At 47.0% G+C, this 18049-nt stretch overlaps 1 protein-coding gene across 1 annotated transcript; it reads left to right on the top strand.

The window, feature by feature from the left end:
- The first annotated feature begins 4792 nt into the window (after nt 1-4792).
- Nucleotides 4793-15335, top strand: CUNH16orf46 (chromosome unknown C16orf46 homolog). The gene is made up of 3 exons (XM_041650199.1): nt 4793-5085; nt 11042-11289; nt 12710-15335. The coding sequence occupies exons 2-3, from the start codon at nt 11080-11082 to the stop codon at nt 13727-13729; spliced, it is 1230 nt and encodes a 409-aa protein (XP_041506133.1). The 5' UTR covers nt 4793-5085; nt 11042-11079; the 3' UTR covers nt 13730-15335.
- The last annotated feature ends 2714 nt before the right edge of the window (nt 15336-18049 follow it).

The raw sequence follows: 18049 nt of genomic DNA on the forward strand, positions 1-18049 counted from the left end.
TCTAAAATGAAAAAGAAACGTACACCTTAACCATGAAAGGCATGAGGAATGCATAGAGAGCTGTGCTGGCCAGAATCTCTTAGCATTGGCAATCTGCTGTGATTGGAAAGAACTCATTCATGCTTACCTGCCAGGGCAGACTGACCAGGAAGGATGGGTTTTCCCAGGTCGAGGTTCACCCATTGTCCTAGTGTGCACTAACCCTTGTTTTCCCCAAGAGCAAATTAATTTACTTGCAGTAACAGAAGATGGCATTCACTCCCCTGTGATAATTAAAAAAGAATGACGTTGCCATCTTCATTTCTCATCACGCTAGCTCAGAGGAGGGAAGATGGTGACAGATTGTCAGCATTGTACATACTGTGACCAAATTTAAGTCATACCCAGGTTTCCATCCAATAGGGATAAGCAGACACTGGAACTTTCTGATACGGCCTTAATACCTGTCCTTTACAGCCAAGTGTACTTACTGCCAAATGGTATTTCCAGCCGGCTAATATGGCATATTCTCTAACGTAGTCAATTATAAAAACACTCTGGGGGTGGCTATATGCACACAAATGTGTGTAGCTAAACTTGGGGGCTCAAGCCTATAATCCCAGCATTTGGGAAGTGGAGGCAAGAGGATCAGGAGTTTAAGGTCATCTTTTGGCTACAGATCCCATGGTCAGCCTGGGCCCAGACAAGCTCACAAAGACATACACAAACTTCACCAACACCCAACAAACAAAGGAGAAGTAGGTAGGCTGTTCATTTGTGTTCCTCAGACTCCAGCAGAGGGACAGACTCAGACACACCTGGTGGCGAGCGAGTGGCAAAGGAGCAGTTTCCTCAGGAGAGCAGAGCACTCGGGAGACACTGCTGATGATAAACAACTGTCACCAAGGTTATCTTGGCATCCTCGCCAAAAAACACGGAGGTGTCATGGCTGACTGTTGTGTACTTGACAGTCAAGCTAATTAACCTTACTGCTTGGGAACTAGGTGGTAATTATGTTGAGTGTTTGTTGATCTTTCTAACCAACTATCTATTACTATACCCAATTCACAGAGAAGAAAGCTGATGTGGATAAGGCATTGAACACAGACTGGTCACGGGCAGGATTCTCACCTTTCCTGGTCTAACTTTCATTTGTCCCTTAGCAAATGTAGCTGTTCTAATCTGAACACACCAAGTTTTAAAAGCTTCAAAATCTTAAGGTTGAAAAGACTTTAAGTGGAAAATTCTTACTTGACTTCATATGAAGTGCAAGTCAGAATTCATGTGTAGTAAAAAGGAGTTTAAAATCAGGCTGGGGTGGGGGGCTGGAGAGATGGCTCGTGGTTAAGAGCATTGGCTGCTCTTCCAGAGGTCTTGAGTTCAAATCCCAGCAACCACATGGTGGCTCACAACCATCTTTAATGAGATCTGGCGCCCTCCTCTGGCATGCGGGCATACATGGAGGCAGAATGTTATACATAATGAAATAAATCTTTAAAAAAAAAGGTTTATAAAAAAAAATCAGGCTGGGGGACGGCTCGGTGGAGAGAGTTCTGGCTGTGAAAGCAGGAGGACCTGGGTTCAGATTCTGGGACCCACCTGAAATGCCGAATGTGGTTGTAGGGAGACAGGAGGGGCTCTAGGTTCTGAGAAACCCTATCTCAGTGAAATAGGGCAAAAGACACCTCTATCTTCTAGGCACATGCATAGCGCTCTCTCTCTCTCTCTCTCTCTCTCTCTCTCACACACACACACACACACACACACAGAGAGTGAGCAGAACATATGCTAACTATCTGGAATATACATTCAATTCTGTTACCATTTCGGTGATACAAAGAATACTGCCTTTTCCGTTTTCCTTTTGGCTCATGCACAGCAAGCAAGCACTCTAACCATGAAGCCGTATCCCCAGCCCTCTTAAACATAGTTTGCCAGTGGAATTTTCTTTTTCTTGAATGCTTTGTCTGATACAAGATCTCATCCTATAGCCCAGGCTGGTCTTGAATTCATGGCAATCCTCTTGCCTCATCCTCTGTAGTGCTGGGATTACAGGTGTGAGCCACCATGCTTGACTTTGATGTTTGGTGGTGGTTTTTGTTTTGTTCTTGTTGAGTTTTTGTTGGTTTTTTAAAATTGTTATTGTAGTAGTTGTCTCTCTCTCTCTCCCTCCATCCCTCCCTTTTCTCTCTTTCTTTGGTTTGGTTTGTTGTGACAGGGTTTCTCTGTGTAGTCCTGGCTGTCAGAACTCACTCTGTAGACCAGGCTGTTCTCAAACTCAGATCCATCTGCCTGGCCTCCTGAGTGCTGGGATTAAAGGTGTGAGCCCACCACCTCCTGGTTTGTAGTGTATTTTTGAGACAGACTCTCATTTTGCCCAGGCTGGTATGGAGGATTTAACTAAAGACCACCTTTGTAAGTGTTACAGCTCTGAGAGAGGCTATCCTGGCAGTTGGGAGCCAAGGATACAACAAATCTCACACGAGATTTATCGGGAATGAAAACCCCAGGAAGATGGCTGCTTTCCGCTGGGGAAGAAGCAGCAGAGAACTGGGCAGAACAGATTTATATAGTTTCTTGCTGGGTGGGGGTGGGGCCTGAGGACAGACACACACACTTTCCAGGGTGGCCTGGGATTGAAAGGATTATGTTGCTTGATCTTGGGGCAGGTTCAGCGATGGATGGGATATTTTTCCTGTAGGGCAGGGCCTGGCCACTCTCCCACCTTGAGGGGCTAGGAACCTTAATTATGGAAGTCTGGAGGTGGGAGCAGGACCTGGCCCCTTCTGTGCCTCAAGGGGTCCCAGACACCAGAATAGTCTAGGTCTCCAGGGACAGTGCTTATGTTTAATACGGAAAGCATGCCTGCCACCTTAGTTGGCTTTAACAGCCAAAAATGTTGAGCCCCAGGTCTCCTGCTTTCCTCTCCCAAGCGCTGATCCCAGACAAGCACCACTACACCTGGCTCGACTTCAAGCTTTTGAAGAATGCTTACTTTTTCTTCCTTTGCCTTGTTTTTTTTTTTATTCTTTGTCATTTTTTGAAGAATTTTTTCAAAGATTTAAAATTTCAGAAATATAATAGGGGTTTAGAAAGATGGTTCAGTTCAGTGCTTAAAAGATCTGGCTGCTCTTCCAAAACACCTGGGTTCAATTTCCAGAACCTACATGGAGTCTCGCGAACACTGGAAACTCCAGTTCCAAAAGATCCAGTTACTCTTTTGGCCTTTATGGGCACCGGGCATAGAGGTGGTGCACGCCTTTAATCCCAGCACTCCGGAGGCAGAGGCAGGCAGATCTCTGTGAGTTCGAGGCCAGCCTGGTCTACAAAGGGAGTTCCAGGACAGGCTCCAAAGCTACAGAGAAACCCTATCTCGAAAAGCAAAAAAAAAAAAAAAGTGAAAACCCCACAAAAACCACCTTGAAGGTAGTTCTAAGGTTGACCATACTGGGTTTTAGTGGAACCACTGGAGGGCTCTCGGCACATGCTCCAGTATAAAAGACCAGTGCTTCAGACCTTAGACAGTTCCTCAGCAGACTGCAAGTTTTGTTGTTTGTTTTCCAAATTTCTGGGCTTTTCTGTAATATTTAAAAGCGTCCACCTTTGGGTGTAAAAATTATGGTTGAGTGGCAAGGTCTGGTGGCACATGCTTGTAATTCCAGTACTCAGGGACAGAGGGAAGATACGGACTTGGAGGCCAGAATAGGCAACATAGAACGGAGACACATCTTGGTGATAGATGTGAAGCCCTGCGTTTGCTCATGAGTGTTGGGAAACAATAAAATAGCTAACTTTAAGCATGCCTTTATTACTGCCTGGCACATGCGTATCCACAAGCAAAAACATCCTCATCAATAAATCTAAGTATACATATAAACATTTTAGAAATGCGTCATCCATTACTTCTATGTTATGAAATGTATTGGGATAGCAATATGTGTATGTATACATACATATGCAGATATGGAGGTATTATATATATATGGAAATATCTTAACAAGTAGTCATATTCTACAAGAGGACTCTGCTCCAACCTCATTGAATAATGTACTGCATACATCAATCACATCTTTACCTTTAATGCTGTAAAAAGTCGTCCTTCGTAGCTATTTTTCCAACCGCCTTTGTTTGAGTCACGGTGTTTTCCTGTCCTCCTGTAGGAATACTTTTTAAACCAGAAAGCAGAGGGGCCCTGGAACTAGACCTGAGTTGGGGGGCTAGACTTACCACTCAATGCTTCACTTCAGGCATAGGTTCCCAGCCTGGGATTTGTCTTTCAGTGCTCAGAGGCAACAAGAGCAGCGCTGCTGACAGGTGGCCAAAAGTTCAGCGAGTGCTCGCTGCTACTGTCCCAGAAAAGTGGGCGGACCGAAAAGAACTAAACCAAAGTGGAAGGCACGTCCCTAAATCCTCTTCTGGTTGATTTCGGAGACTTTGAAGGAGGGTCGCCAGGACTGCGAGGCCACACCATGCTACACAGGACACAAATAGAAAATGAGTCTTCTTCATGAAGTTCTGGGCATGAGTTCCACTAGCACTAGCGGAATCTCAAGAAGGAAGGGACAATTCTGCGCGAAGGGACAAGTGCCAAATCTGCAGATACTGTTTGCCTGGCCTCTGACGCGTCCCTTCTTGAAGACGACGTGACTGGGCTGCCCAACGTCGACAGTGCCAAACCCTCGAAGCACGCGGGCCTCAGTTCCCCAGCAGAGATGTCCCAGCAGAGATGTCACGACGCGCAGGCGCCGCTGGCCAGGCGCCCTACACTATCCCACGGGCCGCTAGAGGCCGCGCGCGCAGCACGGAGGGACCGCTCCCTAACCCCGCTCTCAGAGAGAGTCACCTCCCTGGAGCGGCTTTGTTGAGGCTGACGTCACTTCCGCCAAGCTGTCCCTCTCTCGGCCCGCCCCCGACGCGGTCGTAACCTGGGGCAACGGCCCCGCTCTAGCCTGCCCGCTGGGGACGTTCCGCTCTGAGCCTTCCTTCCCTCACGGTCCCGTTAAAGAGTCTGAGTGGACGTGGCCACGTCCCCGCCCCGGGGAAGAGTTCCCAGGACACTTGGCAGGCGGGTGGCAGAACCGAGGAAGGAAGCAACCCTCCGGGCGGGTAAGTTAGAAGAAGAAGAGGGACGGCGAGTCTGCATTGGGCGGGGGCCTGGAAGCCGCTCGCGCCTCGGGGGAGGAGCCGTTTGATGGGCGTGGTCATTGGGGGCGTGGTCGAGGGTTCCATGGAGGTGCTTGGTGCAGCCCCTAGGAGCTGCCTGAAGTTAGGGCAAACCAGCCCTGTTTGGCACTGTAGGAGCCGCTGGGAGGAAGGGGAAGGATCTGATAAGGTGAAGCTGCTCTGCGGGTGAAAGGAAGGAGTGTGATGGGACCACTAGTAGAAGGGAGGAACCAGATGAGACGGTCTGGGCGCCAGGATCGGGCTTGTACTTTCTGTCTGCCTTGAGCATTGGGAGCCTTCGGGAGGCCATCCTCTCAGGACTAGGCACCTCGTGAATTCAGAAACGAAAGTCGGAAAAGGGCAAAGTGAGACCCTGACAAAACCAAAAATCGAGACCCTGGGCTAAAACAAACAAACAAACAAAGGCGAGAGTTGAGAGTTGTAAGTGGTTGGAATAGAAGTGGCCTGATATCTAGGGGTGGTTGTACATGCCCTACTTGAATTTGGAAGAACTCAAGGATTGCTTCATTATGGCAGCTGTCCCCCATAGGGTACATGTCACAGTTAATTAACATAGGAAGATATTTTTATTTAGTTTTGTCTATTTGAGACAGTCTTGCTGTGTAGCCCAGGCTAGCTGGAAACCTCCTGAGTTGTTGAGGCACATGCTACCACACCTCCACTCTGTCTGAATCTTGATACCCTACCCAATACCCTATTCCCTTAAAGCCGTAGCTTTTAGTAAGATGAGGTGTAGAGCCATGAGAAGCTGTGGCGGGGTGTTTAGGAGGTTTGGGGAACCAACCTGCCTTGACATCAGTAACCTGGGCTTCTGTTTGTTGCCAGTCACCCTGCTTTCCGTGCTTGCTGATAGATGAGGGCTGTGTCAGTCAAATGTAGGGATCTCCAGCTAGTCCTAGTCTGGCTGCCCTGACAAAGGCTAACGTGCACACTGCAACTTTACTTTGGGGCAGACATAATCGATCACCCCACATTTTCTTGCAGTGGGCAGGTGTCAAACTCCTCAACACATTCAGGTAGCCTCTGCTCGTGTGGAGTTGATCATTGGGATAGGAATTAACATTATTATTTTTTTTTTAAAGATAGGGCCTTACGTACCTCAGGCTAACTGAATATTTTAGTTAAGAATGACCTAAACGTCTAATCCTCCTGCCCACATCTTCATCATGCCTGTTTGCTGGGGGTGGAACCCAGTGCTTTGTGTGTGCTTTTCAAGTGCTCTTCTTACAAAACTGTATCTATGTCCTCCTTTTTTTTATTTCATTCTTTGATTTTTTTATGTGTATGGTGTTTTGTTGCATGTATGTCTGAACACCGTGTTGGCGCCTTGTGCCTTCACGGGCAAGAACTGGCGTTAAAGATGGGTGTAAGCTGCCATGTGGGTGGTGGGATTCAAAGCCAGGTAGAGCACTTTTTCTGATTTTCTATGTAGCCCTGACTATCCTGGACTTCACTGTATAGACCAGGCTGGCTTCAAATTCACAGAAATTCACCTGCCTCTGCCTCCACCTCCCTTATGCTGAGATTAAAGATGTGTGCCCCCATCCCTGGCAAATTAAAGGTGTTTTAAGGCAAAAGGACAAACTGTAGGACATCAGAGTCACATTCTGAATCATAAGCCAATCAGTTGATAGTTCGCTGTGTTTGGAGGTCTGCTGTAGGGGTGTAGCATCTCTGTGTCCTGAACACATTTGGCCCATGTATGTATATCCTCAAGGTAGAACAGAAACCCCAGCTTCCTCCATACAGTGAGGGTTTTGGCATATGACATGGGTTCTGTTATTGAATATCTTTGCATTGTGCACAACAAGAGTGAATAACAAGCAGTCTGTTACAGAGGGGTGGAAGAACATTCTTTCATGCCGTAAGAGCTGGGGGTGGCAGTGTTACCATCCAGTCCCGACTGTCTTACTTCTGAGAGTAGGATCATGTATTACGTCATACTAAGTAACATGGCTAGGCATGGTTCCCAGCTTCACAGTTTCAAAGTCTGACTTTGGAACCCATTTCTTCTCTGGAGATTCTGCAGGCAACATAGTGACTTTTAATAATTTTCATTGCTGTAGAGTTTCTCGCTGGTCCCAAGACTCACCAGTTGGATCAGCAAACCCCAGGAATCCTATCTCTACCCCACCGGTGTCAGAAATGCAAAGGCATGACATAGCTAACATTTTGTCTGGTGGCTGGGGATTAAACCCAGGTCTCATGCATATGAGGCAAGCATTTGTTGACTTGAGCTGTGTGTCTAGCCCTGATTAGGGTTATTTACTTATTAAAACACTATAGCTGAATTTGTTTTGGGCTATCCTAGCCCTTCAGAGACACAAGCCAAGAGGATCATGAATTCGAGGCTAACAAGTTCCAGGACATCCTGGGCTCTATAGCAAGACTGTCTTTAAAAAAAAAAAAATCAATCGGAGGGTTTGGAGCAACAGATGGCTCAGTGGTTAAGAACACTGACTGCTCTTTCGGATGACTCAGGTTCCATTCCCAGCATCTACATGGCAGCTCACAACTGTCTGTAACTCCATTCACAGGGGATCTGACACCCTCAGACAGACAGACAGACATGCAGTGTCCATGTCAGAAACCAGTGTCCATAAAATAAAAATAAATTTAAGAAACAAAACAATAAAAGCAAAACTCCAAACTGGTAAGGGTTGTGCTGTTTACATCAGATGGCCCCAGCCAGTATAAATATGCGTGCTTCTTGTTTGAGGCTGTAGATTCCAGGATTAACCTCACAGCTCTGAGAGGCTGTTATGCAGTCATAGGCACCTCCTAGTCTAGAAAGTGTTCTCCACCCCTGAACTACAGTCATACTCCATGTGTGTCATTGTGTGTTTGTGTTCGGATGTACTTGAGTGCAGAGAGCCAGAGGTTGACTTGGGCGTCTTCCTCAATCTCTACCTTTTTTTTTTTAGTATCTATATAATTTGAAGACTTATTTATTTTAATTTCATGTATACGAGTGTTTTGGTTAAACTTATATGCACCATGGGCCTGCCAGGTGCTCGCGGAAGCCAGAAAATGGTGTCATGTCTGCTGGAAGTGAAGTTGCCAATTCTTGTTGGTTCAGTGCCAGAAACCAAGCCTGGGTCCTTTGCAAGAGTATCAAATGCTCTTAATTGTTGAGCCATTTCTCTAGTCCTCACCCACCTTATTTTTATTGAGACATGTTTTCTCATTGAACCCAGAGTTCACAGATTTTGACTAGGCTGACTATCCAGAAAGCCCCAAGGATCCTCCTTTGTTGCAAGGAGAGGGTCCCTTGTTTGTCCTGGCTGCCTGGCTAGCTTACACCCAAAATAACCACACAGAAATTGTATCAATTAAATCACTGCTTGGCCCATTAGTTCTAGCCTCTTATTGGCTAATTCTTACATATTAGTTTAACCCATCTTCATTAATCTGTGTATTGCCATGTAGCAGTGGCTTACCAGGGATTCTAACTGGCGTCCATCTCTGGCGGAGGATCTATGGCTTCTCTCTCTCTGCTTTCTTCCTCCCAGAATTCAGTTCTGTCTTCTCCACCTACCTAAGTTCTGCCCCTATCAGCTAGGCCAAGGCAGTTTCTTTATTCATTAACCAATGAAAGCAACACATGAACAGAAGAACCTCCTACACCACTCCTGACTCTGCCTTTCCAGCACTGGAATTAAAGGCATATATCACACAACTCATGACTTTTTAGGTGGGTACTGGGGATCCGAACTCTGTTCCTTAAACTTGTGTGGCAAGTGCTATCTGCCTGAGCCACCTTTTAAAGCCTAGCCTAGGTGAAATATTCAGGCTTGTTAGCCAAGGCAGTCTAGCCTGAAAATGTAAGCTCCAGGTTCAACGAAAGACTGTCTCAGGGGAGCAAGGCAAGTGAGCAGGACACCCGATGTGCACACTCCCATGCACACATTCACTGACCACCTGAGTAGACATACACACATGATATTTAATTTTGAAGCCCTGGGTTTCTGATCAGAGCACTGTGGATGTTGAGGCAGAAGGGTCAGCGATTCATGGATTTACTACATGAGCTAGTCTGTAGTACATGAAGCCGTCTATAAAAAAGTGAGTGAAGAGTTGGGTGGTGGCAGGGTGGTGGCGGCGCACGCCTTTAATCCCAGTGCTCAGGAGGCAGAGGTAGGCAGATCTCTGTGAATTAGAGGCTAGCCTGGTCTACAGAGCAAGGACAGCTAGGACTGTTACACAGAGAATCCCTGGCTCGAAAACAAAAATAAAACAAAACAAAAAATGAGTTAAAAAATGGAAAATATGGGCTAGAAAGATGGCTAAGCGGGTTAAAAGCACTCACTGGCTGTTCTTACAGAGGATCCAGGGTTTAATACCCAACACCTCCATGGTAGCCAACAACTGCCTATAATTCCAGCCCAGGGGATCCAGTGCTCTCCTCTGGTCTCCTAGCACACAAGGCAAGCATACATGTTATACACATACATGCCGGTAAAACACCCATACACATTAAAAAAATTAAAAATTAAAATATATCTATACAAAGTTCTGCATTTTAGAGGAAATCTGCATATAATTTGTGAGAAACCACACAGAAGCAGAAACAGGAGGTTTGCTTCAAGTTTAAGGCCAACTCTGTCCCTAAAACACATTAGAGGAGTTGGAGAGGCGGCTGGGTGGTTAAGAGCACTTGTTTTTTGCAGAGAACCCAGGTTCGATTCCCAGCCCCACATGGAGGCTCAGTTGTCCAGAACTGTAGTTCCAGGGGGTCCAGTGCTCTCTTCTGACCTCCCCAGCACTAGGCACACACCAAGAATACATAAGCGCATGCAGGCACAGTGCCAATATACGGTGATATTTTGTTTGGGCTTTAACAAATAAAGCTTGCATGAAGATCATAGTTCGGAGCTAGCCACACTAGTTAGCCATAGAGGCCCGGCAGTGGTGGCACACCCCTTTAATCCCAGCACTTGGGAGACAGAGACAGACGGATCTCTGTGGGTTCAAAGCCACCCTGGCCTACGCGAGATTGAATCAGTCAGAAAGAGAAACAGAGCCAAAAGGTGGTGGCTCACACCCAATCACAGTACTAGGGAGGTGGAGACGGGAAGTGATGTGGCTGGGCAGAGAGAGTCTAGGGAACTGGCTGATCACGTGCTTCACTCTTCTTCCCACTCTGCTTTCCTTAAACAAAACAAAGCAGCAAGTGTTGGCAGAAATATGGAGAAATAAGAGTCCGCTTACCCACTGTGGGAAAGCATCTTGGGCTCCTCAGAAGCTTGTGGACCTCAGCCAACTCTGAGGGCTCTGGGAACAGGTGAACCTGGGAGTCTATGAGTCCCCACTATTCTTTTGATGTTAGCAATGTCATGTGTAGACCCGCATCCCTTGTGAGCTGTCACAGCAACCAGAGGTAGAGCCGATGCTAGTGTCTTCCAGGTGTCTTCATTTCTTTGGTCTTTATTAAATTAAATTTATTTATTAAATTAAATTAAATTATTAAATTCATCAGTCGTGGGTTGGCAGATGACTTAACAGGTCAGCGCACTTACCTCACAAGCCTGATGATTCTAGAGCCACTATGTGCGAAAGAAAGAAAGAAAGGAAGGAAGGAAGGAAGGAAGGAAGAAAAAAAGAAAGAAAAGACAAGACAGAACCGTTATCCTCTGGCTTCCATTAGAGCGCCGTGGCATGTCCTCCCACCACCCCCTACCTCACCCACACAAAAGTTTAAAAAAAAGAGAGAGACATTAGTTTTAATTAAAATTAGCCTTATCTTTTCTGACAGCAGTTGGAAGCGGGTCATTTTGAAAGATTTATTCTCAGTCTTCTTGAATATATTAAAATATTTCACTTGAGATACCTGATTTAAAAAATCAATATTAAAACCAAGTTGAATTGGACGTTGCAGGAAGAACATGTTAAAAACTATAAGCAGTCACCCCAGCAATGGATCTCTGTCAGGAAAGTGAGACTGTTGCAGAAAATGACGAACATGAGAAAATTCAAGGCACAGAGGAAACCATGCAGACTTTAAGTTGTCCAGATGAGAGAAACGAAAGGAATCACGTCTGCTGTCTTCTCGGTGTCAGCGACCTCACGTTGGAAGAGGATGAGCGGGTCAACGAGTTTGCCATCGGCACTGGGTGGGAAGAAGCCGTAAGTGTCTTCTTGGGTTTTTCTCACTTGGGTCTTTACTACAGGTCTTTTCCCAAAGTAGTTTATGTTACCAAAAAATGTTGGCGTGAATATAGGAGCCTTGGGTCAGAAGTGTAATAGAGTGACAGCCATGTGCACTCCTGGGCACAGATGGGACAGCTCTCCACAGACAAGTCAGCATTTAGCTCTTCTTTCAACACCTCTGTAGCCATCTGGGGCTTACTCTGTGAGTGAGGGTGCCGAAGCACCCAGTAGGTAAAATGTGGTATCACAGAGATCACTTGACCAGTAACTGGACAAAGAAGGCTGGAATATTTCCAGCCCCATGCTCAGCGCCTGAGAGACCCGTAGGCTGTATCCTCTGTGCTCTCTAGAGTCCTGGGCCTTCTCCGAGCCAGCGGTGGAAGCCGACATTTGAAACTGTAAGGCAGGTGCCAGGGTAGCACAAGTTCATAAGGAATGTGGGGCCTTGTGACTTAGTTGGCTGAGCTTAGTTGACAAGACGGCTCAGCAGGTAGAGGCAGCTGCAGTGCAAGTCTGGAGACCTGAGTTCGATCCCTGGAATCCACAGTAAGGTGGAAGGAGAGAACCAACTCCACATTGCCTTTGACCTTCATGCTCATTCACACATAGATCATACATGCCTGTGTGAACTCACACACATTCCATTCTCTCTCTGTTTCTCTCCAAATAAAAAATTGTAAATAATAAGGAAACTTGGTCAAATCCAAGATTAAATACAGGGTTCCCAGGTTATACCACCAACAATACAGGTTGCCCCATTTGAGTTTCAGGTAAGCGATTCCTAACTACTTAGCATTATGTCCATCACAGATACAGTCCTTTATTTTTAGATGGCAGCTGCAGCCAGGGGCTCCAGGGGTCGAGAGGCATTAGCTGTACCTTGGGCGCTCAGGAATCTTGGGTTCCCAGGACTATGTCTGTTCCTCGCCGGCCCTCCAGTCTTTCTGAGCCATCTTCCTGGCGTTTGGGAAACTGATTGATAGTTCAAGGAATCCTTGGACAGGAATGGCAGCGTGGGTCCACGGTGCTAAGCTGAATTGTGTCTGAAGGGAGCTGTAGCTAGTCCCGTGGCTTTGTACAGATGCCACTGCCCAGGCTTCAGAAACAACCACTCCTGGCTAGCAGTTGAGATTAGCATCCACGGCTGTAATAGCATTGCTCTCATGAGGCTGAAATAGTAAAGGCTGGGAGTTTTGTTTGCTTTTCAGAAGCAGCGGGCAGGAGTATTGTGAGTTTATGGCCAGCTAGTCTCCATGGTAATATGTCTGTCTGTCTGTTTTCTGTATGTGTATTTAAGATAAATTAATAAGACTGCGAGAACAGGAGTGTAGCCCAGATGGGGGAGGCAAGGCCCTGGCACAGCTGGCGAGAGGGTAACATGCTGCTTTCTTTGCAGGTCCGAGGCTGGGGACGAACCTCACCAACTGCCTGCATCTGGTCAAAGAAGAAAGTGAAAAAGGGGAGGGTAGGAGAAGGCACTGGTGGCGGCAGCGACTGCTTATTCTGTATGAGTCTTTCCCAAGGGAGTCTGGAGGCTTGTTCCCTCTCAGAGGTTGGGAAACTGGAGGCCAGTGCTGTGGCTGAGGTGAGCCCCGAGAAGAACTGGAGCCCTGAAAAGAACTGGAGCAGCCCCTCCCAGGACCCCAGCACTGATTCCAGAGAGCCCACCAAACTCTGCTTTCCCACATACTTGCATGGAGAAAAAAAAACCCTGCAAATCAAGGAATTTATCTGGTGCATGGAAGAGTGGGCCATTCCTGAGACAGTTAGCAGCAAGACCTGCAGAAACACCTGCGGAAGCACTGACCGGGGCCTCTCCGCCTCCGACTCCCTGGCATCCAAGACCCTCGTGGTTCTGCCCCCACTGAAAAGCTGTCCCGCCAACAGCTTGGATGTCCTGAGTAAGAAGGACAGGAATATTTTCTGGCAGCCGGAAGAGAAGGCACAAAAGGGAGAAAAGGACGAGGGCGTGGCTTGTCCAGATAGGTTGAAAACAGTCGATGGGAAAGGAGAAAAGAGACACTTTGAGCTGGCCAGCCGCCTGAAGGTCACCGAGCAACTGCCTTTCCCGCCACCTATGGCCCAGACACACCTGCTGGCGGCAGAGTCCCAGAGGTGTTGCTTGCGTTGGTCCCTCCTGCCTCAGAAGAGCTCTACGTATCCATCCAACCCCGACAACATCCGCTATCTTGCCACCTTGCAGGTTTTGCAAAAACAGGGAATGCCAAGCTACAGAAGCAGACTCAAAGGCAAGGAATCCAAACCTCCCAGGAACACTCCCAAACATATCCTCGGGGAGGCTAAGCAGGAAAGCAGGTCCCGGGCGCTAGCAAGTAAAATGTTCCCCAAACCTCTCTTGCCATCCCTCACAGTGAGCAGGGTTGTCATCCCCGTCTCCACGCACAGAGTCCTCTGATTAGTCACAATATAATTTCCTGGGAATGAGTACTGCCTGCAGCTCATTTGTCTCCCCCTTTCCCCTCTCCCACCCTCCCCTTTTCCTGTCCATCCTTCAGTCTTCTTCTCCCCTTCTCTATCCTCTCTACTCCTCACCCCCCCCTTTTTCTTTAAATAGCAGAACCAGGGGAAATTGAGCAGATTTGAATGAGTTTGAATTCAGCCTCAAAAACACCATACTGGGCTAGGTATGGTGACATACACCTATAATCCTAGCATCTGGGAGATGAGGCAGGAGGATGGCAGAGTCCAAGGCCATCCTGGGCTATACAAGACACTTTTTTTATTTTTAACCAGTCAAAAACAAAAGAACCCACAGTTTTCATGGTACCACCTTCTGCTGCTAAGCCATTTACAAAACTCAGTTAGGCCAGCCTGTGTTGGCCTTCTCCTTGCTCAGTGACTCCCCTGGTGGGAGGCCGAGTGTGGGAAGGCATTCTGTGCTGCCCCCATTCTCATAGCCCGGAACCTACCTGATGTGGCTTCTGCCTACAGCAGAGCCTTCCTTGAGCTTAGAGAAGCTGGCTTGTCCTGTCTTCTGAGACAGGCAGCTGCCACTGCCTTCTTTCTTTCAACAAAGATGTAAAACACTTGACAGAATGGAAAATCCCAACTATATCCAAGTGGATATGTATCCCAGTATCCAAGGTGCTGGATCTTCGCATTACGTTCAGGAATATAGTCCAGTGCCTCAGCTGCCTAGGTCACACCCGCACAATGCAGCTGCAGGCTAATCTCTGCCTGAGACAGATGAATCAAATCCAGCCTGGGTAGGGAGCAGGTTAGGAATAATGGATTGTTTGGGGAGAAAAGGTCCCTGACCATTGTGACCTGGCCTGACCTCCCTTCTCCCATCTTAACTTGCCCCTTTGTTTGGGAACTCTCAGCCTTTAGACAGTTAGGGAATGAGGCTGTTACTTTTTCCCTTCCGACTTCCTGCTACCCTCATCTTAATTTCACCCTTGCATAGCTCCCTAAATTGTATATTATACGTAAATGAAGCATATTTTAATGGCAAGTGGTACTTCTATGTGGACAGATGCTCTGACCATTTTGTGATATCAGTAATCATTAAACTGCTTTGTAATCACACTGTGAGTTGCTTAGAGTAGGCTGTACTTGAACTCTTAGAATTTCCCATGTCCTCAATGACGGCAGAATATGACTGCAGACATCTGCTTTACAGAACTGGTTTCTAACATCCTGTCTGTCAGTCTAGGTTTTATTTTGTTTTCATAGTTTGTGGTATTTTGGTTTCATCTAACTCACACTGGCCTTGAGGTAGTTTTGAACCAATACCCCTGCCTTGGCCTCCCAAGAGCTTAGGTTATAGCACGTGCCACAATGCCTAGCCTTTTTGAAAAACAAAAACCAAAACTCTAGCCAGAAATGGTAGTATAAAGCCTGCAATCCCAAACCCCAGAAAGGCCAAACAGAGCCAAACGAACTGAGAGGGAAAGGAAAGGCCACAGCATAGGGTCAGAAAGATAATGATCACCCTAGCTGGTGGATACTTGGCAGTCTAGAAGGAATGCTTAGAAATTCTTCCCACCCACCCCGACCCCTTCTCCAAATCAAGAAGCCACCTCATCTGTCCCAAAGAGAAATTGGGTGTCTCAGTGTCTGGACATTGTGGCATAGGACCCAGGCCCTGGATCTACCCACCTGAACCAGGAGTATCCACCCCCTTTCTGACGTGGGATTCCCCCTCTGTATGCTGTGAATACCATTGGTTAATAAAGAATCTGCTTTGGGCGTATTGCAGTGCAGAGTAGTGCAAGGTGAGAATTCCAAGCAGAGAGAGGAGAAGAGAGCAGGCAGAGTCAGGGAGATGCTGGAGGAGACAGATGTTGGAAACTTGCCGGTAGGCCATGACCTTGTGATGATGCACAGATTAATAGAAATGGGTTAATTTAAGATGTAAGAGCTAGGGGCCAGAGAGATGGCTCAGTGGTTAAGAGCATTGCCTGCTCTTCCAAAGGTCCTGAGTTCAATTCCCGGCCACCACATGGTGGCCCACAACCATCTGTAATGAGGTCTGGTGCCCTCTTCTGGTCTGCAGACATGCACACAGACAGAATATTGTATACATAATAAATAAATAAATATTTAAAAAAAGATGTAAGAGCTAGCATAGAACTATGCACAAGCCAGTAGGCCAAGCAGTGATTTAATTAATACAGTTTCTGTGTGACTATTTCCGGTCTGGGTGGCCAGGGAAACACACGAGCAGTCTCTGCCAACACCTTGCTAAAGCAGGAGAAACGGGAATAAGTTCTAATGTAAAACAGGCTAATTAATGTTTCCCAGCATGAACTGGGAAAGCAGTGACCAGGAATGGGTGGTCAGGCCTTCCCTGCTTAGTCTGGGGTTCTTTCTTTGGAGTTTTAGAGCAGTTTGAAAAGACTAGTCTCTGTCACAATATAAAAATGTTTTAGGGCCGGGTGGCAGTGGTGCATGCTTTTAATCCCAGCACTCGGGAGGTAGAGGCAGGCAGATCTCTGTGAGTTCGAGGCCAGCCTGGTCTACAGAGCGAGTTCCAGGACAGGCTCCAAAGCTACAGAGAAACCTTGTCTTGAAAAACCAAAAAAAAAAAGTTTTAAATTTTGTAAGATTTATTTTATGTATATGAATGTTTTTCCTACATACTATGTGTGTGCCTGGTGTCCATACAAGTCAGAAAAAGGTGTCAGATCCCCTGGAACCCGAGTGACAGATACTTGTGAGCCATTGTGTGAGTGCTGGAAATCAAACCTGGGTTCTCTGTAAGAGCCGCCAATGCTCTTTGCTACTAGGCCATTTCTCCAGCTCACACAGTATCGATTTTTAAGTTAGCAGACAAAGTAATGGGTTTCATTACGACATTCATGCATGGGGTAAATATTTTTTGTTTTGTTTATGTTTTTGTTTTTCGAGACAGGTTTTCTCTGTGTAGCTCTGGCTGTCTTGGAGCTCACTCTGTAGACCAGGCTGCCCTCGAACTCACGGAGATCCTCCTGCCTCTGCCTCTCTGAGTGCTGGGATTAAAGGTGTGCACCACCACTGCCCGGTGGGGTAATTTTTGAAAGAAAGTCTTTGGGGGCCGGTGAGCCAGCTCTGCAGGGAAAGGCTCTTGTCAGCAAGCGTGGTGACCTGAGTTCAAGCCCCTAACCCCACATGAATGGTAGACAAGTGCATACACAATAATTAAATGTTTTTGTAAAATAGATAAGAGTTTTGTTCAGATGAGACTTAAGTGCCGAGGGACAGATTAGAATATGTGATACATGAAATATCACTGTAAAATCCATTACTGGGCCTTTGAGGTGGCTCAGTAAGTAAGGAGCATGTCCAAACCTGATGATCTGGATTCCATGGTAGGAGAGAATAGACTCCTGAACGTTGTCCTCTGGCCTCAACATGCGGGCCAGAGCTCCCCACAATCACTTTGTATGCAATGTTAACTTTTTTTAAGTGACTGGGGAGATGCCTCAGTGGGTGGAAGAGTTTGCTGTGCATGCGTGAGGCTCCTAGTTCAAATCTCCAGCACCCACACTGAAGTCAGACTCTGTGTAGCTATGATGCCAGTGCCCTCACAAGGAGAAGGAAGCAGAGACAGGAAAATCCCTGGAAGCTGTGGTCCAGCCAGATGGTCGTACACTGGAAAAGCAACGCAGACCCCGTCTCACAGTAGAAGGTGAGGAGCAACACCCAAGGGGTCCCCTGACCTTCACCCATGTGGACCCACATTCATACATACACAAAAACATCTGACACTCTACAAACCTTGGTGGAAACACAGGACAGTGCTCTTCCGCTGAGCTACACCCCCAGCCCCTTAAAATAACTTAGAATCAGGAGGAGGGCCAATCTGAATAAAGGGTCCACATTTCCTAAGGTTTGTGGGGGACACAGGAAATGTAGTCATTGTTAGCATGTGAAAGGCCCTGACTTTAACCCAAGAGCCCCACTGCAGTCCCATGAAAGTTGCAGTAACCTGCATTTTTTTTTTATATTTGTGTGTGCACATGTGTGTATGCATGTGCCTGTGCCTTGACTTGTATTTAGAGGTCAGAGGACTGCTTAATGGAGTCAGTTCTCTCTCCACCTAGTGGGTCCTGGGAACTGAACTCAGTCAGGCCATCAGGTTTGGTAGCAAGCTTCTTTCCCCACTGAACCATCTTGCCAGCCCCTCCTCCCTTGTTACTTTGAAGTGAGATCTCAAAGTGTAATCCAGGCTGGCCTTGGTGTGCGGCTCTTGTGTTTCTTTTGACCAGATAATCTATAACAAAATACCCAG

This window comes from Microtus oregoni, unplaced genomic scaffold, assembly GCF_018167655.1.
Source record: "Microtus oregoni isolate MIOR12 unplaced genomic scaffold, Mior012 000004F_ref0000308, whole genome shotgun sequence".
In the NCBI taxonomy this organism is placed as follows: Eukaryota; Metazoa; Chordata; class Mammalia; order Rodentia; family Cricetidae; genus Microtus; species Microtus oregoni.

What these genes read in the sequence shown, in the direction of transcription:
- CUNH16orf46 (XM_041650199.1), top strand. Translation starts at nt 11,080, where the DNA reads ATGGATCTCTGTCAGGAAAGTGAGACTGTTGCAGAAAATGACGAACAT. An exon ending in GCACTGGGTGGGAAGAAGCC is followed by an intron (nt 11,290 to 12,709) that starts GTAAGTGTCTTC and finishes CTTTCTTTGCAG; the next exon opens with GTCCGAGGCTGGGGACGAAC.